The following is a 23044-nucleotide window of genomic DNA, read 5'->3' on the forward strand; positions in this document are numbered from 1 at the left end:
AAGTCTTTAATCTGCTGCCATTAAGTACATTCACGATGCTGTGTGACCATTACCACCAGCCACTTCCGGAATCCCAAACAGAATCTCCGTGCCTGTTAAACAGTAACTTCATCTTCTCCTTCTCCTGGTTTCTCTAACTTCTGTTTCTATGAATGTGTCTATCCTAGGTAATTCAAGGATGTGGAATCATGTAATAACCTTTTGTGATGGGCTTATTTCACTTAACACAATATAGGGTCTTCAAGTTTCATTCATGATGTTGCATGTGTCGCAATATCCTTTCTTTTCAAAGCCGACTAACATTCTGCTGTATGTGCCACATTTTGTGTGTCCATTCATCTGTCTGTGGGCACCTGGGTTGCTGCCCACCTTTCAGCTGTTGTGAATAAGGCTGCTGTGAACATGGGTGTACACATGTTTGAGCCCCTGCTTTGAATTAAAAAATATCCAGAATTGGCACTGCCAGATCGTGTGGGAGTTCTGTCGCATCTTTCAAAGACCTGGCATACTGCTCTCCACAGTGGCCGCACCAATTTATGTTCCCGCCACCAGTGCATGAGGTCCAGTTTCTCCACATCCTTGCCAACATTCGTCATTTTCTGTGTTTTGACAGCAGCCACTGTACTAAGGCTACAGTGTACCTCATTGTGGTTTTGATAAGAATTTCCCTAATGATTAGTAGCGATGAACATTGCTCATGTGTTTTCTGGCCATTTGTACAAATTCTTTGCAGAAATGTCTAATGAAGTTCTTTGTCCATTTTTAACCAGATTTTTGTTGTTGTAATGTAGGAGTTCTTTATATTTTTTCAGTTAATCCCTGTTATTTGCAACTCTTTTCTCCCATCCCATAGGTTACCTTTTTTCACTTGGTTGATGCCAGGAAGCTTTACATTTGTAGTAGTCTGACTGGTCTTTACTTTTGATGCCTGCCTGTAGCTTTGAGGGCAGTGTGCACTGTCTTCCCTGCAGGTGTTTCAGTTATTTGAGCCAGAGATGAGCAGGTCAGCCCTGCCGGCGACTCCCAGGCAGAATAGAACAAATATGTCTGCGTCCAAGGAGGGCAAATGGGAAATTGAGGCTGTCAGGCCTGAGTCAACAGCTGTAAGACTGCCTCCTGCCACAGACACGGCTTTGCTGACAGGGCATCTGCCAGGCTGCTGTAAGCCTCTGACTGTTCCCTGGGTACCTACAGTGCTGGTTCAGACAGCTGCTTGTGGCCTTTTTGGTGTGTCTGTGGGGGAGACAAGTGCTTGGAACAGCATCTGCCTGCTGGGCCCAGACGGGGCGTCCCCGGCAGGCACCATCCTCTCAGCCCTGGAGGCTGTGTGTCCGAGAGCAGGAAGTCAGCAGGGTGGGCTCTCTGGGGCCGCTCTCCTGGGCCTGGGACTGGTGTGCTCTGCCTCAGGTGGTGTCTGCTCTGAGTGCCTCTGCTTCTGTGGGCAGTGGTCCTGTTGGGTCCGTGCTTCGTTTCACCGTGACCACCTCTTTAAAGGCCCACCTCCAAATACAGCCCCATTCTAGGCACAGGGGTGAGAACTTCCACATATTAACTGGGGGGACGCAATCCAGTCCCTTACACGAGCTCTAATATGCTGCAGCAAAAAAGAACTGACGCTCACTGTGCTCCAGAAGAAGCAAGGTCTCTCTCAGTTGTGACCCGGATCTAACCAGGTCTGTGAGCAAAGACAGCCCAACTCCTCCCAGGAGACGGAGCTCTGAAGTTCATTTCATGCCCGTGAACCACAGACCCTGGCCGGGACGGGGCTGTGCCCCCGCACTGGGGCATGTGTGCAAGCGCTCTGAGAAGTGGTACATGGGGGGGTCTCATCAGCCTGTCCCAACCAAAGTGCTCAGTGATGACATACAGTGACTAGTTTGATTCCCCAAAGGGACGACTACATTTCTAGAGATGGATATAAAATGTTGCTGCAAAGTTTTTCCCATTCTGAGTCCAATTTGCAGCTGATTTTCTTTTTGAATGAGGTTTGAGGACCAGGCCTTGGCTGATGAGGGGCAGAGAAGTGTCTTTTATTTTCCTTGCCTGTGACGTGCTTCTTGGCCTTTATATCACCTGTACCACTCCCAGCCAGTGCTTGGGGGGCCAGCGGCTGGCCAGTGGGTATGGTGAAAGGGGAAGCTTAGAAACCGACTTCCATCTTTACAAGGCTAATGCTGAAATACTGTTCTAGGAGCTAGCAGTTAATTTTTAAAAAGAAACAAATAATGATACGTTAAAAAAAAATTAAGCACATGAGATACTGAGATTAAGAAATTCCATGAATCAGTCTTAGTTTTCAGTCATTTCTATCCTGGTAGATTCCATGCCTGTTCTCCTTTGCTCTCTGTCCTCAGTGAATGGCCGCCTCTGGGTGACCGCTTCCTTATCCATCCAATGGAAATGTGCCCTGAGATGCTCTTGAAGAACCCTGACATTCTCTGTGGAACCCTAAGGTCTGAGACTTCTTTCGCTTTCACAAAATGCCACACTATGAGCTTGCGTTTTTCTGGGCATCGCTCTGTGGCTGTCCGTCAGGGGAAACTGATCTGTGCTGGTATGTAAAAGCCCATGTGCTATCAGGGATCTTTTTCCTGAAAACATGGACATGGGGAGACATTCAAATCAAATGTGTCTTACAAGTTATAAGGAAATCATGCTGAGGCTGAACTTTTTAGTTTTTGGCAATGCTGCTGAGAATATTACATTATGTTCCCACAATAGCATAAACCGTATGTCTTATCACTTGAACACGGCCCAGACAATAAAAGGGGCCTGAGAGTGGAAATATGTCTTGTGGGAAAGGCCAACCCAACCTTAAGTGATAACGTGGATGAGGGATGGAAAGCATGAGCAGAAACGATTACAGCAGAGGGCAGACCATGGTGTGCACCCCGTGAGCCCATGAGCCCCGGGACGTGAGAGCCCAGCTCTCAGCTTCTTACACACCCAATGGGAATTCCATTTGATGAGGAGCTGGGGTAAAAAGAGTTACTGGAAGATGTTTTCATTTCAGTATCAGGTAAAGTTAACATTTTGCTGTCTAGTGCTGTTTCCTGTTTATTTTCATTCATATTCAAATACCCACAAGTATTTTCTCTCTAAAAAGTCCTCACTTCTCGTTCTAGTTGAATGATTCATCAAGGATGTTGGCCAACGCACTCCGCTGTTTCAGGGAAAATGGGCTCTGGGGAACGAGTCAGGAACTGACCATGACCATTGAGGCGCCTCGGCATCCAGGGAAGCACAGGGTGGCTGGGCTGGGAGCTCATGACTCCACTCTGCTCCGTGGCAGAGCTGGAGCGCAAGCCGGCTGAGAGCCGTGTCCCTCCCGAAGAGAGAGGCAGAGGCTAGAAGCAGTTCTCATAACTAGACTGCTTATTTCAAGGGTTTTAAAAAAGCCTTTGACTATTCTATCTGATCTGATGAATACACACAGTGCTAGGTGCTGGGGGTACTGGGGTCTGTGTACACTGGTGCCCACTTTTCCCTTTGCCAAAAAAGAGGGGCATTCTCAAAGTTTCCAATGGCTAAAAAAATATGCTTGTCCATCCCCTGCAACTTCATTGTGCCTGCAGAAATAAAGACCCCGTAAAATTCAGGAATATATATGAAGGTACTAAAACCTAGAATACTTATTTTGGAAGGTGACTGTAAGTGGACACAAGCTACTTTTAAGACCTTTAACTATTCCAACTATTCATAAGTCTCAGGGGCTCTACCTCACAGAGAAGCTTATATTTCAGTTGGAGCAAATTTAATTTATAAATTTTGAGTATTGCTTTTCACAATATATCACAAAATAACTTACTCTCTTAAATTGGTGTTTAACATGGTTTTAGTTTTAAAGTGGTTTTAGTCTTTATTCTCAGATGTTGTAGAGTTAAAATATTCTCTAGACGTATTTATAATAGAAGCTGACGGGAAGGAGAAAGGTCTTCAAAAGAGAAAATACTGCTTTGTCAAAGGGTGAAGGATGACTGTTCTGCGTGTCAGTCACGACAGGACACAGTCACCCACCAGAACAGTGCCCTCTGTGGGTGCATATTTTGCACTCTTGTGACCCTGCTGTGAAGTGACCCTTCAGCAGGTGAAGCGAGCAGCGCTGAGGTCATCACTGCTTTACAGAGAGAGGAGGTCATTTCCCTCTGGTCAGAGAATGAGCTGGTGGCAGAGCTGTGACAGGCAGGAAATGCACTGCCCTGGGCTCTGCGCTGTGGAGTCTGTGCGTACGTGTAGGGGCATAAAAATGCAATCTCCTTTACTGGTACTAGGCTGGAGCTAGTGTGATGCAGTTCAGAAAGAGAATAAAAACTAATCAATATTTGAAAATGACATGTCTGACACCCAGGCAGCCAGGCTGGAGAGGACCTGGGGCAGACAGGCACTGGCCGAGACTCAAGGGGGCCTCGTCTCTGGGTAAAGATTTCACCGCAAAGAGGGCCAAGGCCTGCAGGACACACAATACCTGGATGCTGCCAAGGGCACACGCCGATGGTGTAATCAGTGACCAATCAGGAACAGGACATGCATTACGGGAGAGGAAGGGAACAGAAACTTGGGTCCACAGGTCCAGCTCTGAAACTCAATTTCGGAGGCCCTCATGAGTGACACCGTGGAGTCAAGCAGGCAGACTTTCCCCTCCGGAGGCCCCCTGGCAGGAGAGCTGAGCAGCACTCTGCAGGAACAGGCGGCAGCTGAAGCAGGCGTGGCTTGTGCACACGTGCCCGGGGATGGGAAGGGGCCAGCGAGGCCCCCACCCGGACAGTAAGAGCGCAGCCCCAGGCGCCGGCCCTCAGCACAGTACCCGGCTCACGGACTCTGAAAGACAAGCTGCCGGGATGGCCCAGGACAGCGATCCTCTGCACAGTCCGTTAGCTGAATGAGACTTTAAAGCACGGTTCTGGACCCTAGTCGGTGTCGTTTGGATACATGTGCTTTTCTCACAAATGAACGAGAACCTGTTTGAGAATAGAGGATGCTTTGGAGGTTGTGTTCTTGGCACTTAGAAAAGAGCAAACAGCCTCTTGGCTTTTGGACTGTAGCTAACTAAAATCAGAGTTCTTTAAAAAAAATACTGGCTTCCAGGCAAAATAAAAATCGGTTGGCATCAGATAGTAAAAAAAAGACTTGATGGTCATCCTTTGATAGTATTTGGAAAGCATGGCGATCAGATCATTTAAAAGATATAAACTGTAGTTCTCCACGACTGCACTGGGCGAACAGCCTCTACTCATCTGCTAAAGGATTGTGTTGAGGAAGGCGCGAGGGCAGCCCCCGTTTGGGACTGAGAGGCCAGGAGGACTGGGGAGCCGCAGAAGCGGGGAGGGAGAGAAAATCCACTTCCCAGGGCTCGAGCAGCCAGGTGAGGGTGGTCGCCAAAGGGGCTGGGACAGGTGACTCGGTGTGACACCCCCGAGGTCCATGTGCTGCAGCTCTGACCCACAGGACCTCCGAAGCTGGCTGCTTGGGAGGGGGACCTTTAGGGAGGAGATTCAATGACGTTCTTAGGGCGTCCTAATCAGCCTGACTGGTGTCCTTATACGTGGAGGGGACCCAGACCCAGCCAGGGGGACAATCCCATGAAGACACCATGAGAAGGCAGCCGTCCACATGCCGAGGGGGCCTGTGGACCCCCGTGCTTGGACCCGGCCTGTAGGGCCGGGGCGGGGAAGCCCATCTGTAGGGCCTCATCAGGGCAGCCGCAATAGTCGCAGAGAGCCGTCAGGAGGCGGTGGGGGAAGCAGAGACAGTTCCTGGGGCAGAGCCCGTGTCTGGTCCCCACGTGAGGCGCCCTCTGCTTCCCTGGGCCAGCCTGCGGGTGTGCGCAGCTCTGGGGAGACAGGAATCTAACGGGATTCCCCTGTCCCTGTGACCCATGCTTCACAGGCCTGTGCGGACGCCGAGGCGCTGGGCCTGAGCTATCAATCCAGAGGCCGCCCAGTGGCCCCGCAGTCCAAGGTGCCTGCTCCACCCACCCCCTCATAGCCCCCTGGACCCGCGGCGGCCTGAGTGCGGATTCCTACCTAAGATCCATGTTTCCGACAGATGCTTGGCTGTCGTCTTCCTTCCTCGGGAGGGGCCGATGATGATGCCGGCCTGGCGAGGGACACGCGTGACCTGTCCCCCGCACAGGAGGACCAGCTCCCCCAGCTTGTTTCTGGGGGGGCTGCTGGCCGGAGAGATGAACATCATCGGCTGCTCGGCAAACAGGGTTCCCTGGTACCGGCCCGGGGATCGGTGGCGCTCCAGGCGGCAGAGCTGCGGGTGAGACCGGGAGGCGGGTTACCAGGGCGCGGGCTACCTCCCCATGCAGAGCAAGGCCCGTAGAGCTCCCTGCCGTGTTCGGAAATGGACTGAATGGAAGGCTGCACGTGCTCAGATAAGTTCTGAGCTCTGAGGATACAGGGGCATGACGACGTTTAAGAGTAAGTTGACATTTTCTGAAGCAGCCCACAAGCGGAACTCTAAGAAAGTTTAAAGGTAAAAAAGAAGTTTAGGCCTTTGAATTATGACAAATTCTAAATCAGAATACTGAAACGATCGACTGCACACTGGAGTGGGGAGATGCGCGGCACTGCCCATCCTGCTGGAGGCACTGTGTGGCTCCATGCCCGCCAGCAGGCGGTCCCCAGGGAAAACCCAGCACAGGGCAGCAAGCACGGGATGCAGGCGGCGCAGCGCAGGTCCCCCGCAGCCAGTCCCGACGCAGGCTGCGGGCGGGGGCCCTGGGCCGTTTCGCTGGGTCGCCATGGAGGCGGTGATGAGGTGCATCTGCACAGTGGGGACACTGCAGAAGCGGGGATGTTAAACGGCTTCTTCTGATGGAGCTGCGGTTGTCTGGCCGACCCAGGGGCCAGTGGGGAGGCCCTTGAACCTGCACACGCGCTGCATCCATCACGGATCAGTAACAGTGCGGGTGCCCCCTGGGAGCTGCGGAGGGCTAACGGACACACGCCGGGGTGCTGCCTGCTTCCTTCCCTGAGGACACACCTGAACTTTTGAGATCAGGAGCTCAGAGAAATTAAGGATTCTGATGGGAAGGGAGATTATGGGTGCAGCTCCGAGGGCTGAAACCTGGGCAGGGGGCAGTGGAGGGAGACCCCCAGGGGCAGAGGGGCAGCGGAGGCAGGAGGCTGCACAGGACACCTTCCTCGGGCTGCGGCTCCCACAAGCCGGAGGCAGAGGGCACTGTGCTCCCACTGGGTTTACGTGCCGCTTGGGCTTTCAAGGATCTGCCAGCAGTTTGCTCATGGCCCGTGAGCTCTGCCATGTACAATATCAGACTAGGTGAGAGGCAGCAGAGCCCTGACACCGCCCGTGACCTTGTACTTGACGGTGACTTAGGGGTTTCAGGTGCGTCCAAGTACCCCTGAGAGGCTGGAGTGCTCAGGGTTTCATTTAATTTTGCAGATGAGGATGCCGAGCAGAGGCCTGCCAAGAGGTCTTGTCTGGATGGTGGGTCAGGCTGCAAGGCAAACCTGCCATCTGTGAAGCCAGTGAGGCACTGGACCGTGTCACGCTGAAACCGGAGATCAAGAAAGGCTCTTAGGAGAGACGGGTAAGATTCCTCAAGGGAGGAACAACCTAAGACAGGCACAGTCGCAGGGGGGCCATCAGGTGAGGAATTGGGGATCAACAGTGTTGAAGCTTAGAACCTCACCCCACCTGTTTTGGGAGAAATCTTCTGCATCCGTGGATGTTTTATTGCCCTTGTCTAGCTCGGATTAACACATAGTCTACAGGCACACACCTGATCATCTACAATTGCTCTCTTACAACACTAAACTATGTTTTCTACCTTTATCTTGCATCTACCTACCACTTCAGCATTTTATTAAAAATAAAAATAATAATAATAAAGGGAGAAATGTGGGATCCACATATAAATCAAGTATAAAAATCAAACAAATATTCATATTTGACCTGATTGTTTATAGTTCATAATGCATGATCAAAACCGAAAGTTTCTGTGATGACTGCCCATGTACTGTTCACCATGTAAGAACTTATTCACTATGTAAGAATTCGTTCACCATGTAAGAACTTGTTCATTATGCTTCAGAAGATTGGAGACTGACGAGAATTAGGCTTGGGGTGGATTAATGATTGTGCATTTAGCATTGACCCCCCTATATAGAATTTTATTGTTGTTAACAACCATTTGATCAATAAATATGAGAGATGCCCTCTCAAAAAAAAAATGCCATTGGAATTTTGATAGCAATTGCATTGAATTGTAGACCACTTTGAATGGGCATTTTAACAATTTTAATTCTTCCAAACCCTGAACACAAAATATGTTTCCATTTGTTTCTTTTTCAGTTTTTTTCATCAGTGCATTGTAGTTTCCAGTGTGGAGGTATTTCAGCTCCCTGGTTAGATTTGCTCCTAGATATTTCGTTGTTTTGATGTTATTATTAATGGATTGCATTTTTAACTTTTCTTTCTGATAGGTCTGAGTGTTTGTGTATAGAAATGCAACTGATTTTTTTATATTGGCATACCTCAGAGATACTGTGTGTTTAGCTCCAGACCACTGCAATAAAGTGAGTATTGCCAAAAAAAAAAAAAAAAAAGGCTCTTAGGAAGGTAGACAGGATCACACATCCTAAAACTAATTATAAAAGTAGTTGGCAGCTGAAACAGTACAGAGGGATATAAAGTGAAAGTGAAGTTTGCTATGTTAGATGCTGTCAGATCCACTCCTGTCTCTTCCTCCTTGAAAATGGCAGGGCGCAGTCATGCTGGGTGCTAAGCTCTGCAGGGGCACGTGGTCAAGTTAGGAGCCCCCTTCACGGTCCATGGGGAAGGCTCTGGGTTGCTCTGAGCTAATCATACAATCTACCCGTTGCAAAGGAATGAGCTAGGCACAGGCTTGTGGCCAATGGGATGTGAGGGCATGCGTGCCTCGGGCGGTGTCTCTTCCTGATGTGAACTGACCCACAGGCAGGAACGCCGCTCCTGGGTGCTGAACTCTGATGTGCCAGCATAGGAGACCTGGAATTACTGAAGCCGCCCGAGACACACACACACACACACACACACACACACACACACACGCACGCACACACGCACACATGCACGCATGCTGCCAACTGCCAGACAAAGGGGCCTGGGGGTGGGGGTGGCACAGGAGCAGATTTCAGGGTGACCATGTGATGGATTTCTGTTCTTTCCTCAGAGATAACCAGGTTTATCTGCATTTATCTGAGTTTCTAAGCTCAAAATGGTCAAAAGATAACTTTTTTTAAACTTTTGTACAAATAATTTAACTCAGATGTTGTAATGGGTACAAAGAATCAACACATTTATAGATTAGGAATAGTGACATGAATTTGCTAATGGGCCAAAACCTGGCTTTTACAGGGGGCAGGAGGGTGTTCCCTCCACCAGACAGAACTTATTCCATGCCCATAAACAAGACTCATGGGCATTGCCCCATGTGTATAACCTGCAGTTATAAAATAGCCCAAAGGCAACAAAAGCTAGAACTGGACGTGAGGGGAGTGTGCAAAGTATGGTTTTCCAATGAAGCACATATTTCCCCCTACAGAGCCCAGAGTGTCTGTTCAAAAGAAATCATGCAAGAAAAGGGGATTCAGTGGAGTTTACTGACTGCTCTCGGCATAAGGAGCTTCCAAAACGAACAGACAGGTCAGTAGTCGGGGAGCTTTTGGGTGGAGTTTAGAGGAGTTCCTGCTTTTCTCTGTGAAAGGTAACAAAATGATTACCTGTACACTCACATACACGTGTGTATGAATGAGCAACAAGGAGGCAGCTGACATAGGACAGAAAACTTCCTCTGCACGAGCTCTTCATGTGCATGCTTGGCTGTAGAGGCTTAGCACTGTTACTGAAGGTTCTGAGTCAAGGCCAGAGAGACAAGAGCTTCAGCTTCATGAAGTGCTGCCTTTGCAGCGGTCTTCCCCAGAAAGCCACACTGACTTAGTAGCTAAGAGCCTTCCAATCTATTTTCAGAGCAGTCAGTCACGGCGGACCACACTGCTCACAAGTCCAGGAGCCCACCTGCCCTGGGGACTCCTGGTGTCTCTCCCACCAGGATGCAGGCCCCACAGGGAGGGGCTGGCGGGTCACTCACTCCAGACATGGGGTGAGATTCCAGGGGGTGAATGTGCTTTTCCCTGTGGGCGGAGCCCTCTTGGGCTCCTCTTCAGCCGAGGAGATCCATGGGCACTTCCAAGCTGCACGCAGACGGGGACCAGCCCTTCATGGTGACCCCACAGCCGAGCCCTCCCTGCGGGAAGGACCTGGAGCTCAGAGGGGCTGGTTTCTGTGGGTCTGTCTGAGATTACGCACTAGTGAACAGCAGTCTGGTTCCGTGTGGAGGGTGTGGGGCTCACAGTCCCGCCATTCTGTGGCCCCCCATGAATACCACCTACTGAGGTAAAGCCACGCCCCTGCAGGCCTCAGATGGACGAAGACTCCACATCTGAGCAACAACAACATAAAGGGGGGGGCTCACACTGCACGGTGGCTGGTAGTTTTAATGGCCCAAATATGCCACCTACATCCTCACTTCCTGCCTTGGTTTGAATCCCCGTGCTGACAGTAAGGTGGTTAGACCTCAGAACTCCACGCCAAAAAAAGTCAAAGTATGTTAATTTAAAAGATAGAAGTATAGTTTTTTAGCCTTATATTTGTCTACCTCTCCTTCTTCTTTCAAGGCCAGTTTTTCTAAAGGACACACCTCCAAATTCCTGCCAACCCCCAGACTGGCTGCTTACCTGGAACACAGCACGTCCCCCGGCTGACGGCTCGCGCCGGGAGCTGTGACTCACCCTCGCGGTGCAGAGACACTGGGTTCAGGATGGCGGTGGCGGGTGACACATGCGTTGTAGCCGCAAAGCTTTAGAGGGAGACCTGGGGGCCGCGCTCTCTGAGTTGGGGGAGCAGGGCTGAGTGACACTGCCGCTCGCCTGGTGTCAGCCTGCGGACGGCGGGCCGTCTCCCTGCTGTAAGGCAGCTCCTCTAACAGATCTCTTGTACGTCTGTGTGGACCCTAGTGCTTCTGCTTCTCTGGAGAACCCTCACCGATACGCCTGAGTCAAGAGGGAGGGGGGAGAGACGCAGGTATAAGGGGGCAGGGCCATGGGGGGCTCTGAGCCCGACACCCGCACTCCCCGCGAGGCCCCTCTTACAGTCCTCTGCCGGGACGCAGGGCTGGTGGGGGGCTCTGAGCCCGACGCCCGCACTCCCCGCGAGGCCCCTCTTACAGTCCTCTGCCGGGACACAGGGCTGGTTCATGTCCCAGCAGGTGCAGGCAGCCAGGCCGGGGAGACACTGCACCCGTGTGCTCCCTGGCCTCAAACGTGTGCCCCCCAGAGCCTGGGAGGGGAGAGAGGGGGAGGCAGAGCGTGCCAGGGGGCCGCGTGGGGAGGCAGAGCCTGTCGCGCTGGGGAAGGTCTCGGAGATCATTGCAATCACATGTTACTGACAAGGAAACCGAGGCCCAGGGAGACCCAGTTTGTGGCAGACTTTCCTGCACGTCCATCGTGAGATACAAAACTGTCTCACCATCACCTGCCTCCGTGTAGCCCAGGGCTACGCTACAGAAACAGCTCCCAGTCCCCACACCTCTCCTCTTTTTTGGGTCACAAGTTAATTTATTCATTCATCTGAGTATCAGACTAAGTTCTGAAGATAAAAAAATGTAAATGCAGTGTTTGCTTCCCTGGGACTTTCTAGAAATCACAGTAGAGCAAGACGCCATCTGCCTGGATGGGGAGTGAGAGCCGCAGTGGCTCAGGGTGGGCGTGCACCACGACAAGGCCCTTGGTTCAAGCCCGTGGGAGGCACTTCAGGTAAAGTGCCTGACAGATCACACAGCCTGAGGAAACAACCCAGGGGCACGTGGGCAACGGGGTAGCATGAGGGACGCGGGGTCGGCGGGTGATCACAACAGCCAAAGGTAACTTTTAATGAAAAGTGTTTATACCACGGCGACGAGGATGAATAAGCAGGGGCCAGACTAGCCCGATGTGTGGTAGGGTATCTGGCTACAGGAGCCATGAGTCCACGTGAGGATGGCCCCTGGGAGATGAGATGTGGGAAAAGTGGGGACCTTCCGCATCAGGGGCTCGGCCTGGCGCCAGCCTCTGGTACAGGGCAGGTGGGCACCAGGGACAGGAACACAGAATTGCACGCATTTGAGGTTTTAGAGTTTCCAATGAGTGACAGAAACCCTCCAGCACCCAGGGGCACTGCTCACTTTACTGACAAGCAGCCCAAGCACAGAGGGGTGGGGAGCCCACTGGGCGAATCCTGCCTCTGGCACCTGCACCCCCGTGAGCTTTAGTTCACTCCTGAGCAGCCAGGGCTGAAGCCTGGTTGTCCAGGCTGTGGGCACAGCCATGCGGCCGTATGGTTAGGGTGCGGAGACCAGGGCTGGCAGGGGACGCTGCCTCCTGATAGTTCTCAGCAGCCTCGTGCTGTCACCTCCCCTCGGCCCTGGGCCACTCCCTGGCTCTCTCCCCGGGCCGCGCCCCCTCCGGCGGCGGGAGCCTCCCATCTCAGGCAGCTGGCCCCCGACAGAGCCGGCCCACCATGCCCACCACGACCGCCTCGGGTCCTGTGTCCCCGGTGTGAGCCTCTGAGCCTGGGGCACACGGCCACCTGTGCCTGCCTCTCTGGGTGATTTACAGGCACCGCATATTCAGCACGTTGGAAGTTTACCTCCTGCCCCTCACCCCAATCCCGGTCTCATTCAGTAAGAGCTCAGGGTGGCCTGGGCCAGCTCCCTGAACCCCTGACCTGGCCTCACCACAGAGCCAGCATTTCCAGGTTGCAGATGAATGTCGGGTGCAGAGGGTCACGGCACGAGGTCACATAACTGGCAAGTGCAGGGCCCTGGACTCTGAGGTGGTGAGCTGTGCTCCTAATGACCCGATCTGCCCTCAGACGGGAATGCCAGCGAAGGGACCAGACCCAGGCACTGCCCTGAACTTCCCCCTGCCCCCTCCCCTTCTACACCTGATTCATCACCCAGTCTCGTGGTTTTAGCTCCGGAATATCGTTCCAAGTCGCCATCCTGGCCAGGCTGCAGGCGCTCTCGTCTGCACCACTGGAGGAGCACACAGAGGGCCCGTGTCCACTCCTGCGTCACCTCTCCTGTTCTCTTCTTTGTTTAAGGGATGAAGTACAGGCAGTTGGGTGAACAAAGTACGCCAGTCTTACCCTTACAGCCATGCACACACCTGTGTAGCCACCCGCCAGCACTCCAGACAGAGGGACTGTGTTTGAAGTCCCTGAGACTAAGGCTCCTAGGATCCTGGCTTGTGTAACCCAGCAGCTAGGGGGCCCATTCATGACATCAGGAAGGCAGGAGTTGTTAAAATGAATAAGATAGTAAGTAATAATTTTTAACATTTACTGAGAGCATTTGCATACAACACATTTACTAAACTATTCTAGGTACCTTCCATGAAATACCCGATTTTAATTGTTGCAAAAATCCTGCAAATCAGAAACCATTATTATTTGTGTTTTATCGCTGATAAAACAGGTTCAGAGTGATTTGTCCAAGGGCCATTTTGGTATGTGGAGCACCAGGCATTCAAACTGGACCTGTCTTAAATACATAGCACCTGAGGGCCTCTTGCACCACATGCTGCTGTAAAAATCACAGCGGCAGAACTCGGGAATGACTAACGACCTTTGAACTGCAAAGTATGGTAACTATCAGAGGATGTCCAGGTTCTAGAACCACCCTGCTCTTGCAATAGGTCTGAATTCATCACGTTTCCCCAGTGCAACGTCCAGCTCAATTTCCTTGCTAAGGTGGGATCTGAATTTCTGAGGACTGCATGTGGGGCCCTGGCCCCTCATAGCCATGGGACCTTGCGCTGTGAAAGCCGAGCTGGTGTCAGTTTCCTTGGGGGCCAAATGCAGACGACAGTGTCCCAGAGCCATCTTGTCCCGTTGTCCTTCACCTTGCTCTCCTGCCAGCTAAGGCGTGTCCGACGGGAGCGCACAGGAGGCCCCGCAGCAGGGATTCCTGCACAGCGTGAAGGCGGAGCCGGGGGATGGACGAGGTGCCGGGAGGCAAGGGTGCTCACACCCAGAGCCACGTGCACTGAAAATGACAGCGCCCTCGAGGAGTTAAAAAGGACACACACATCCTTAGAGGACCTCATGCAGCGCCCAGCACCATATGCCTTAAAGGAGACCCACGCCACCCCCAGCCTAGCTGGCTTCCTGGGTCTACGCCCCAGGGACCTTAGGGAGGCCTCTGTCCCCACCCAGCTCCAGGCTGGGAGGAGACCCAGGGGCACCTCAAGCCCACATCTGCATTGATTTAGGGGAAGAGGACGTTTTAACAGTCTGACAATGGGGAGACCAGAGCTTGTCAAAGTGAGGGGGCTCTGAAGACCAGTAAAAATGGTACAAATGATTTCAGGAATCCTTATGGTTGTTGGCAAAAAAAAGCGTCTCAGGCAAAAACATGTGTTGTCAGGCATGGCAGTGTGGTTTCTGTAGTCAGCATTGCTTTCTAAAAATTTTCGAATTTTTAATTTTTTTTCCAGCTTTTTTGAAATGTAATTGACATATAATCAGCATTGGCTTTAACACACAATGTTTCAAATGTTTTGGAAATAAAAGTTGAGAAATATTCCAAAGAATTAAAAAAAAAAAAAAGTGAGGGGGATGGTGGTGAGGCGAGCCTGCAGGGCTACCATCGGCGCCGTGTCCGGCAAAGCTCGGGGACCTCGTGCCGTGCGACTCCCAGGAAAACGAAGTCTGAGGTTGTTGGAGAGGATGAGAGGAAAGGCCGGCCCCGTGTGAGGGCTTCACTCTCCTAAGACGTGTCCTTCTATTTCTTGTTTCACTCGAAAGCTGGAATAAAGCACGTAAGGAGGGTCCCTCCTGGCTTAGCTTTCCCGGGGGTTCCAGATAACGAGCTTTCTGTCCGGTGTCCACAGCAACCTACCCTCAAAGCGAAGGCAGGACGTGTTTTCTCTGACTGTTGCTGAATCCTCTTCAGACGACTGACATTAGAACTCAGTGTGTGCCAAGCCTGGATTTTTTTAAAGCGTCATTTTGAGTTTTAAAGGCTACATAAGTGATGGGAACATAATCGTCTTGGGAATCCACAAATAGCTTTTTAAAAAGTCATAAATCTGGATTTCATGCCTCATAGTTTTCAACAACTGCAAGAAATAGGTCAGCTCGAGCACGGTAGGCTCCTTCTCTCTGCAGGGCCGGGGGGGCGGTCCTGGGCCTTTTCCACAAGCGTTAGTGGCAACGACGCCAGCCATCCAGCCTCGCTCGGTTCCAACCTGCTTTGAGTTGCCTTTAGCTCTCATTTTTCGAAGTTGTGATACAATACACATGGAAGTAACTCCATGGGCTCATAGAATTTTTTATTTGATCTTTAAAACTGTCTGAATAGATGAAAAAATATCTGTAAACTTACAAAAAATAATAAAGCATGTCCACGGGGGTGTTCTGGGTCCCAAAGCAGCCGCTGGGCAGGGTCCTGTAGGTCGTCCTGTGCCAGAGCAGTTCATGTCTGCACATGAGAATCTCTAGGAAGCATGGAAAGTGGTGCTGCAGGGGCCCCTCCCCACGCCAGCGGGGTCAGAAACCCTGGGGCGGAGGTGCCCGGGCAGCAGCGATCTCTGAAGCTCTCCAGCCGCGTCCAGCACACTGCAGCTCCCCAGGGCATTTAAAGGCACCAGTGCTGGGACCGCAATTCCAAAAAGCCTGATTTAATTAAAGGGGGAATGGCCCACGTAGCAGGAGTTTAAAAAGCCTCCCCAGGTAATTCTACCGAGCAAGCACCACCAGATTGTTGTCAGAGGCCCCGAAGAGCAGGCAGGTCACCGCAGACAGCGCATCCCTGGTGCTCACAGCTGCCAGCTCGGAGGCCAAGTGCAGCAATCTCTCCTTAACAAGTAGGTACTACGCGTCTTGCATTAGCCTTCTACCCGAAAGAGTAAGATACGGTCCCAATCTTAAAAAGCTTGAAAGATGTGCAGGAAAAATCATGAAAATAAATCAGTCCAGCAAATGCAATTTCAGCTCCAAACAAATCGGCCAGCCCACTAAGTGATGGGCTTTCCGGTCGTCAGCTCTGGTTCTCTCTGTGTTGTCGCTAGGCTGCCACCTGCCTCTGCTGCCTGGTCTGCAGGTCGTGTGCCTGCGACCCGGCCCAGGACCCCCGCCAGCAGCAGGTTCGGTCTGGGCCGGCCCCGAGCCGCGCCCCTGCCCTGGCGTGGCGGCCTGCAGTCTGTCCTTCCTGGCGGCTCTCCAGTCCTGCTGGGCCTCGACTCCTGCTTGGGCTCCAGGTCGGCGTGGGGGTGGTGAGCGCTCTGCGCAGCTCAGCCTGCTGGCCTCCTTGCTGTCTGCCAAGGGCACCCGGGACAGGGCCCAGCGCCACAGCGTGGGCCTCCCGGCTTCCCGTTCTTGCTGGTCCTCAGGTCCCGGCTTTCCTCCGGTCTCGGCATCTTGCCACAAGCACCTTCCTTCTTCCGAAGCCCCTTCAGTCCCCGCTGCTGCTCTGGCTCTGGCCGCGGGCTGCGACCAGGAGGTCCTCTGAGGGCACAGGCCTTGGTTAACAGTGAGCGACCGTGGCACGTCACACAGATGTGCTCTTTCAGGAAGCTTTCATCCAGACCCATGCTTTGGATCAAGATTTATAAGGTGACCTATTGTGAATTTTCCTTTTAGGTCACTACTGTGAATTCTCAGGTCTGAGTTGGGGAGAGATTTGATTTCTCAGTTTACCCCCTTCTTTGAGGGTCACTAGATGTTTTATGTAGTTTAGTCCACACACAAGCAAATGCAGTAACTCCGCTGTTTCAAGGTACTGAGGATTTGTTTCTCCTGGTATTTACGATCAGGCATATTCTGTGGTGTGTGAGGACAGCAGGTGCCCTCTGGGACCCCCTGATGTTTCTGGACTTGCCAATTTGACGGTAACTACACGAGCCACTCAACTTACCGAACATTTAATACCTTATTTACAAAACTTACCAATTGGGATTTATTATTTTTTTAAAAAGCAAATTCAGATTTTCTTGTTGTACACAAACAATTTAATTCCCAGTGCTTAAAAATGAAATTCGATTACTCTGCATCCTGAGAATGGAGGGCACAGGCAGTGGCTCCGGCCCTGTCCCTGCTGGCACACGAGTCCTTCAGAGCCCGGTGTGCTCTGGCCGCTCCTTGGTAACTGCGGAAGACGCTAGTGGTTTGTGGGGCTGCGTCTCAGTGTAAGGACATGCCCTTGCTCACGCCGGTGATTTACTGGCTGCCGAGTCTTCAGTCGGAAAGGCAACCCCGGCTCTGACGTTTTCCTGATGATCCGCCGGACAGTGTGGCTTCTGTGACACATCCCAGCAAAAGGCGGGGGTGGGTGGGACTCCCTGCTCTTAAGTTTCAAGATACTTGGCCCGGCCCGGGTGACACCAGTTCTTCTTTGGGGACTATGAAGCCCCAGAGCAGCAGGGCACAGGGAGTGGGAGGAAAGGGGCGATGGACAAACTCCTAGGGAGCCAAGATCCTCTGGGCATCAACGTTTGGAAAAAGGGATAAAAATGCCCCCACACGAGTGACTGTCCTAGACACGAGGAGCCTGGGAAGAAGGGGGCTGGCACCCGGAGCCTGGGTTCCTTCAGTCCCCCCCTCGCAGCTGGCTGTGGGGCCACGGACATGAGGACGGAACAGGCCCGGCTGATGCCCGCGGGGTAACGGCAGTCACGGCTGCAGGGCAATGTAACGTCTCCGGCCCAGAGCCCCAGTCTATAAAATAAAGGGACACGTCCTTACCGATACTGTCCCCGATTTCCTTTCTGTGTGAACGTGTCTGATCTGATGGCTCCTTCTGATGAGACTCTCTGCTTTCCTCTTTTGTACCGAGCAACTCAAGTTTTCTCCCAGCTAACTGCAAAGCTCCTCTGTAACTAACTTTATCATTCTAGGAAACTTCAGCATAATGCTTAAGGGCCCCAGGATGTTGGGAATGGTCAGTGAGCACCGGCTTCCAGGCGGCATGAGCCCCTCACGGGACAGTCAGCCTGTGCTCTGCGGCTTCCTCTGCAGCTGTGGACGTCCCGGACAGCGTCTTCTTCAGCACGAGGCTGTTTCACCCTCACTGACAGTCTGTTGCGGAGGGCGGGCACCGTCATGAGTGACCTGAGCCGGACCTTCGGGTGACCTGCTGCGGCTTCGGCGTCAGCACCTGCTCGTTCATTCGGTGGAGACGACTTCTTTCCCTGAACCTCAGGAGCCGACCTCTGCGAGCCCCCACCTTTGCTCCTGCAGCCTCCTCCCCTCTCTCAGCCTCCACAGAACCGAGGAGTCGGGGCCTTGCTCTGGACTAGGCTTTGGCTTGTGGGAATGTCCAGGCTGGTTTGACCTTCTATCCGGACCACTGAAGCCTTCTCCATATCAGCAATAAGGCTGCTCACTTTCTTATCATCTGTGTGCTCCCTGGAGCACTTTCAGTTTCCTCCAAGACCTGTTCCTCCGCCTTCACAAACTGGCTGGCTGTTTGGCACAGGAAGCCCAGGTTTTTGCCTGTCTCAGCTTTTACCTGCCTTCCTCACTGCGCTTGATCATCTCTAGCTTCTGACTGAATGTGACAGGGACTCTTCCTTGCACTTGAGCACTTAGTGGCCACAGTATGATTATTAATTGCCATAATTTCAGTACTGTGTCTCAGGGAGGGAGGCCTGAGGGGAGGGAGAGATGGGCAACAGCCAGAACACATATAACATTTATCGATTAAGTTCTCCATCTTATCTGGGTGCCCCAAAACAATCACAACAGTACCACCAAAGCCTCTGATGGCAGATCACCATCTCTGGTAATGAAAAAGTTTGAAATACTGTGAGAATGACCCAAATGTGACACAGAAACATGAAGTGAGCAACTGTTACTGGAAAAATGGAGCCAGTAGGCATGCTTGACACAGGGTTACCACAGACCTTCAGTTTGCAAAAATGCAGTATCTGTGAATGGCACTAAAGCGAGGTGAGCCCACATGGACCCACATGAAGCCAGGGAGAGGGTGAGCATGGCGGGCCCGGAGTTAGGTACTGGCCGCATCTCAGCACCACCCCTCCTCACAGCTGTGCACAGCCCATTCCACTTGCTTGAAACCCAGGTCAGCCTTATGAATAAGCAGCGCTCACGTACTGCACTGCTGGTGGGCAAGGTGCTCCTGCCCGAGGTCCCACCCCACCTCTCTGCCAAGGCTGTTAAGACAGTTGTATCTTACAATGCAATGTTCCCCGGGGGAGCGGACACGGGGGTCTGCATTCACACAAGTGCAGGAAACAACACACTCACTTTCTAGCAATGGGTCTGTGCTGTTCCTCGCTCTTCCTAGCACTTAACTCTTAACATTGACTTTACTGGAGTATGATTTAAAAACAATAAAATGTGCCACAAGGTCTAATGATTTTGACAAATGCATACGTCCATGTAATCACGCCTCTATCAGGATTAGAACATTCCCATGGCCCCCCGAGGTCCCCTCTGTCCCTGTGCATCTGGTGATGGCCACTCTGTGTTCTGTCCCTTCCGTGGACTCGCTCAGCCTGCCCTTGGAGGTCAGTGAGATTGGGGGACACGGCGTACACTCTTGGCTCTGTCTTCCTTTACTCAGTGATGGGTTTGGGGTTCTGCTGTTTAGCTGTGTGGGTGGGCAGACCATTCCTTTCCTGGTTGTGTTTATTGCTGTATCGTGTGAATCTCACCCATTTGGCAGCCCAAATGACCCACGTGGACATTTGGGGTTTCCCAGCTACTAGGTACTATGAATTGTGTGTAAGTTTTTTTCCCCTTTCTCTTGGGTAAATCCCTAGTAGTGGAATTGTCGGGACATTCGGTAAGTACATGTTACACTAATAAGAAATGGCCAAACAATTCTCTGAAGTGTCTGTGCCAGTTTCCATTCCAGCATCAACGTGAGGGCCAGCTGCTCTGTGTCCTGCCATCCCTCGGCACTGTGATTTTGACACTAACTTGGTCACACTGGGTGGGCAGCCCCACCACACGGTGGCTGGAATTTGCATTTTCCTGACAACTAGTGAAGTTTAGCATCTTGTGCTTCTGTGCCATTCACAGAACTTCTGTGAAGTTCTGCTCGTATGTCTTGGTCATTTTTAAGAAACTCTAATCGGCTTGTAATGATTTACATGTTCTGAATAGAAGTTCCTTGTCAGAGATATACAGAGTATGGCTATTTTCTGTCTGGGGCTTGCCTTTTCATTTTCTTAGCGGAGTCCTTTAAAAACATGACCTCTCCTCCTCTTTGTCAAGTCCACCTCGTCAGTTCTCCTTACGATCGGTGCTTGCGTTGGTGTCCTTAGGGATCTCTGCCCGCCCCAAGGTCAAGATTGTCTCCTACGTTTTCTTCTAGAAATGTTACTAACCAGTTTTTTGACAAAGGGCATGGTGTGGAATGCTCCCAGGAGAACAGACGTGGGGGTGGGTGGGGAGGAGAGACTGAAGACGAGGCCGCGGGGTGCCGTGTCTGCACCTATTAGCGGGGCCACGGAAACGGGGCATTCCTACAACCGCAAGACTTCACGGGGATGCTGTGATACCAGGGAGAGCCGGGGAGTACACACTTACTGCCTTCTGGTTTTTCATCCTTAAAAAAACATTTAGAGTGGATCCATTGTCGAGAAACAGGCAGAGAACAGGCTGCAGACTGATGGGGGGAAGGGGAAAGCAGGACATGAGCACAAGGCGCAGGGGACGGAGCCCTGGGTTCACCACATATGCTACATAGACAGCATTTATTTCTCTATTTCAAGGTCATAGTTGCCAGGCCATTTTTAGTTTATCACATCTCTTAAAATAATCAAAAAGGAATAAAATCTGAAAACACAAAACAAATATCCTTCAGAGAGTGGTGAGAGGTCAGATCCAGGAGCAGAGTTTAAAAGAGTAAAATATTCAGAGTCGGGCCAAGAGGTGACTAAGAGGGAAGGAGATAAGATCTGTCTACGAATACCTGGAGGCTGTAAACAACACGGCAAACCAGACCCACCAGAGGCTGACTGGGGACTCGCCACGTCTCCAGGAAAGGATATGGAGGGGCAAGCGGGCCTCCCATCCTGGGCTCTCAACCTCGCCACCGCCTGCCCAGTCTCCGTCTCCCCCCACGCCAGCTTGGTCCCACCAGGACCCTTAGGTCCAACTTCATCTGCCTTCACCTCGTTGCCTGGAAACCCTCCCAAAGCTGGAAACCATGTCCACATCTGGCCCCAAACCCTGCCGGAGAAAGCGTGATCTTCCCCACAGCTTGGTCTGGGGGCCCGCTGAGCTGGGGAGCAGGGCCCGCACGTCCCAGCTCATGCCCACAGTGCTGGACAGTCATGCCCGGGCCTCCAGGCAGGCTCGTGCACTTCAGGAGGGGCCGCTGCAGACCTCAGCAGACACCTCAACAAAGAAGATACACAGGTGGCGCATGAGCACGTGGAAAGGTGCTCCACGTCCCGTGTGATCAGGGAGATGAGACACGGCTGCACACCCATGGGAGTGGCACAGACCCAGACCGATAGCACCAGACGCTGGAGGACGTGGGGCAGTGGGAGCCCCACTCACTGCAGGGCCGTGCAGGGTGCGGCTGCCCGGAGGACAGTGTGGTCATTTCCTATAGAGCAAAACATACTCTAAACATATGACCCAGCAATCACACTCCTTGGTATTGACCCAAAGGACTTGAAAACTTAGGTCTACCGCACAGATGTTTATAGTGGCTTTAATGATAACTGCCAAAAATTTGGAGGCATCCAACATTTCCTTCAGTAGGTGATGGATAAACTGGGGCCCAACCAGACAATGGAATATTATTCAGGGCTAAAAAGATGTCAGCTATCCAGCCATGAGAAGACACAGAAGAATATATTCTTAAATGAAGGAAATATGAATGCATATTCTTAAGTGAAGGAAACAGCCTGTAAAGGCCACATATTGTGTGATTCCAACTCTATGACCTTCTGGAGAAGGTAAGACTGTGGAGCCAAGGGTGTCAGGGCACTGAGACTGCTCTGTGTGACACTGATGGGGGGCACATGTCATTACACATTTGCCCACACCCACAGAACATGAACCACTAGGGTGACCCTGATGTAGGCAGTGGGCTCTGGGCGACAGGGATGTGCCAGTGTAGGCTCATCATCATGACGCACGTCCTGTCCTGTGGGACGTAAGTAACGGGGCAGGCTGTGCATGAGGGGTGGGACAGAGGGTATATGGGAACTCTCTGTACCTCTTCCCCTCAGTTTTTCTCTGAACCATAAATAGCTCTAAAGAAGTGAATGTAAAAAAAAAAAGTTGAAAGGCATGGGGTTTCTGGCAGGAGCACCCCTGGTTAGCACTTGCCCCCTTCTCAAACCTTCTGTCTGTCTAGACACTAGGGAAGGACGGGGGGATCTCTGGCAAGGCCCCGGGCCCTGTCCTGCGCTCTATACCAAGTTCCACGAGAAGCAGCGTTGCCACCAGCACATGGGGAGTTCTCGGTGCTGAGCGGCCAGGCGACTGCGGGTGGGCACGTGATGAGGCAGCATCCTAGCCCGACGGTTCAGAAGAGGACGGGAAATTCCGACCTGAGGTTTTCTGTGTCTGTGCCAACTCAGCTCCAGTCACTGCCGCTAGGTTTTAATCCTAGCAATCAAACTGTTATCCAGCTTCTGCTGTTTAATGTTTATTAAATACTTAATAGCAAATAGAGCATAAATCCACAAAGCTTTCCATTTCCATGGACAAATACATTCCCCTGACTAATGGTTACTTTTGAAACAGGAACTGCATGGAGGGGAGTGATCCGCTGTTTCCCTTCTTCTGTACACAGGCGATAACAAAAATGCATGTACATGTAAAGCGCATAAGGAGAGAATTTCCCCCTACTGTATTTATTTGGTCTTGATAGCTGATATTTTGAAAAAAAATGTACACAATCTCTAACTGAATCTCCAACTTCCTAACCCCATCTACTCCCACTGCTTTAAAAAGAAAAGAAAAGAAAAAAGATAAAAAGTAAATCCAGGGGAAAACTACCAGGAGA

At 51.8% G+C, this 23044-nt stretch overlaps 1 protein-coding gene and 1 long non-coding RNA gene across 8 annotated transcripts in view; one reads left to right on the top strand and one right to left on the bottom strand.

The window, feature by feature from the left end:
* MCPH1 (microcephalin 1) overlaps positions 1-23044 on the bottom strand; it is a 204212-nt gene that overhangs the window by 19848 nt on the left and 161320 nt on the right. For 6 of the 7 annotated variants that reach the window (XM_036995909.2, XM_036995911.2, XM_073219225.1 and 3 more), the window contains one exon: positions 6024-6258. The exons of the other annotated variant lie outside the window; for it this stretch is intronic. In XM_036995909.2, coding sequence (XP_036851804.2) covers positions 6024-6258 — 235 coding nt within the window. The remainder of the gene's footprint in view (positions 1-6023; positions 6259-23044) is intronic. 7 annotated transcript variants of the gene reach the window in all.
* Positions 6285-10803, top strand: LOC140845261 (uncharacterized). The gene is made up of 4 exons (XR_012124071.1): positions 6285-7558; positions 8454-8546; positions 9554-9654; positions 10686-10803. It is a non-coding gene; the product is annotated as an uncharacterized lncRNA (long non-coding RNA).

This window comes from Manis javanica, chromosome 12, assembly GCF_040802235.1.
Source record: "Manis javanica isolate MJ-LG chromosome 12, MJ_LKY, whole genome shotgun sequence".
NCBI classification, from domain to species: domain Eukaryota; kingdom Metazoa; phylum Chordata; class Mammalia; order Pholidota; family Manidae; genus Manis; species Manis javanica.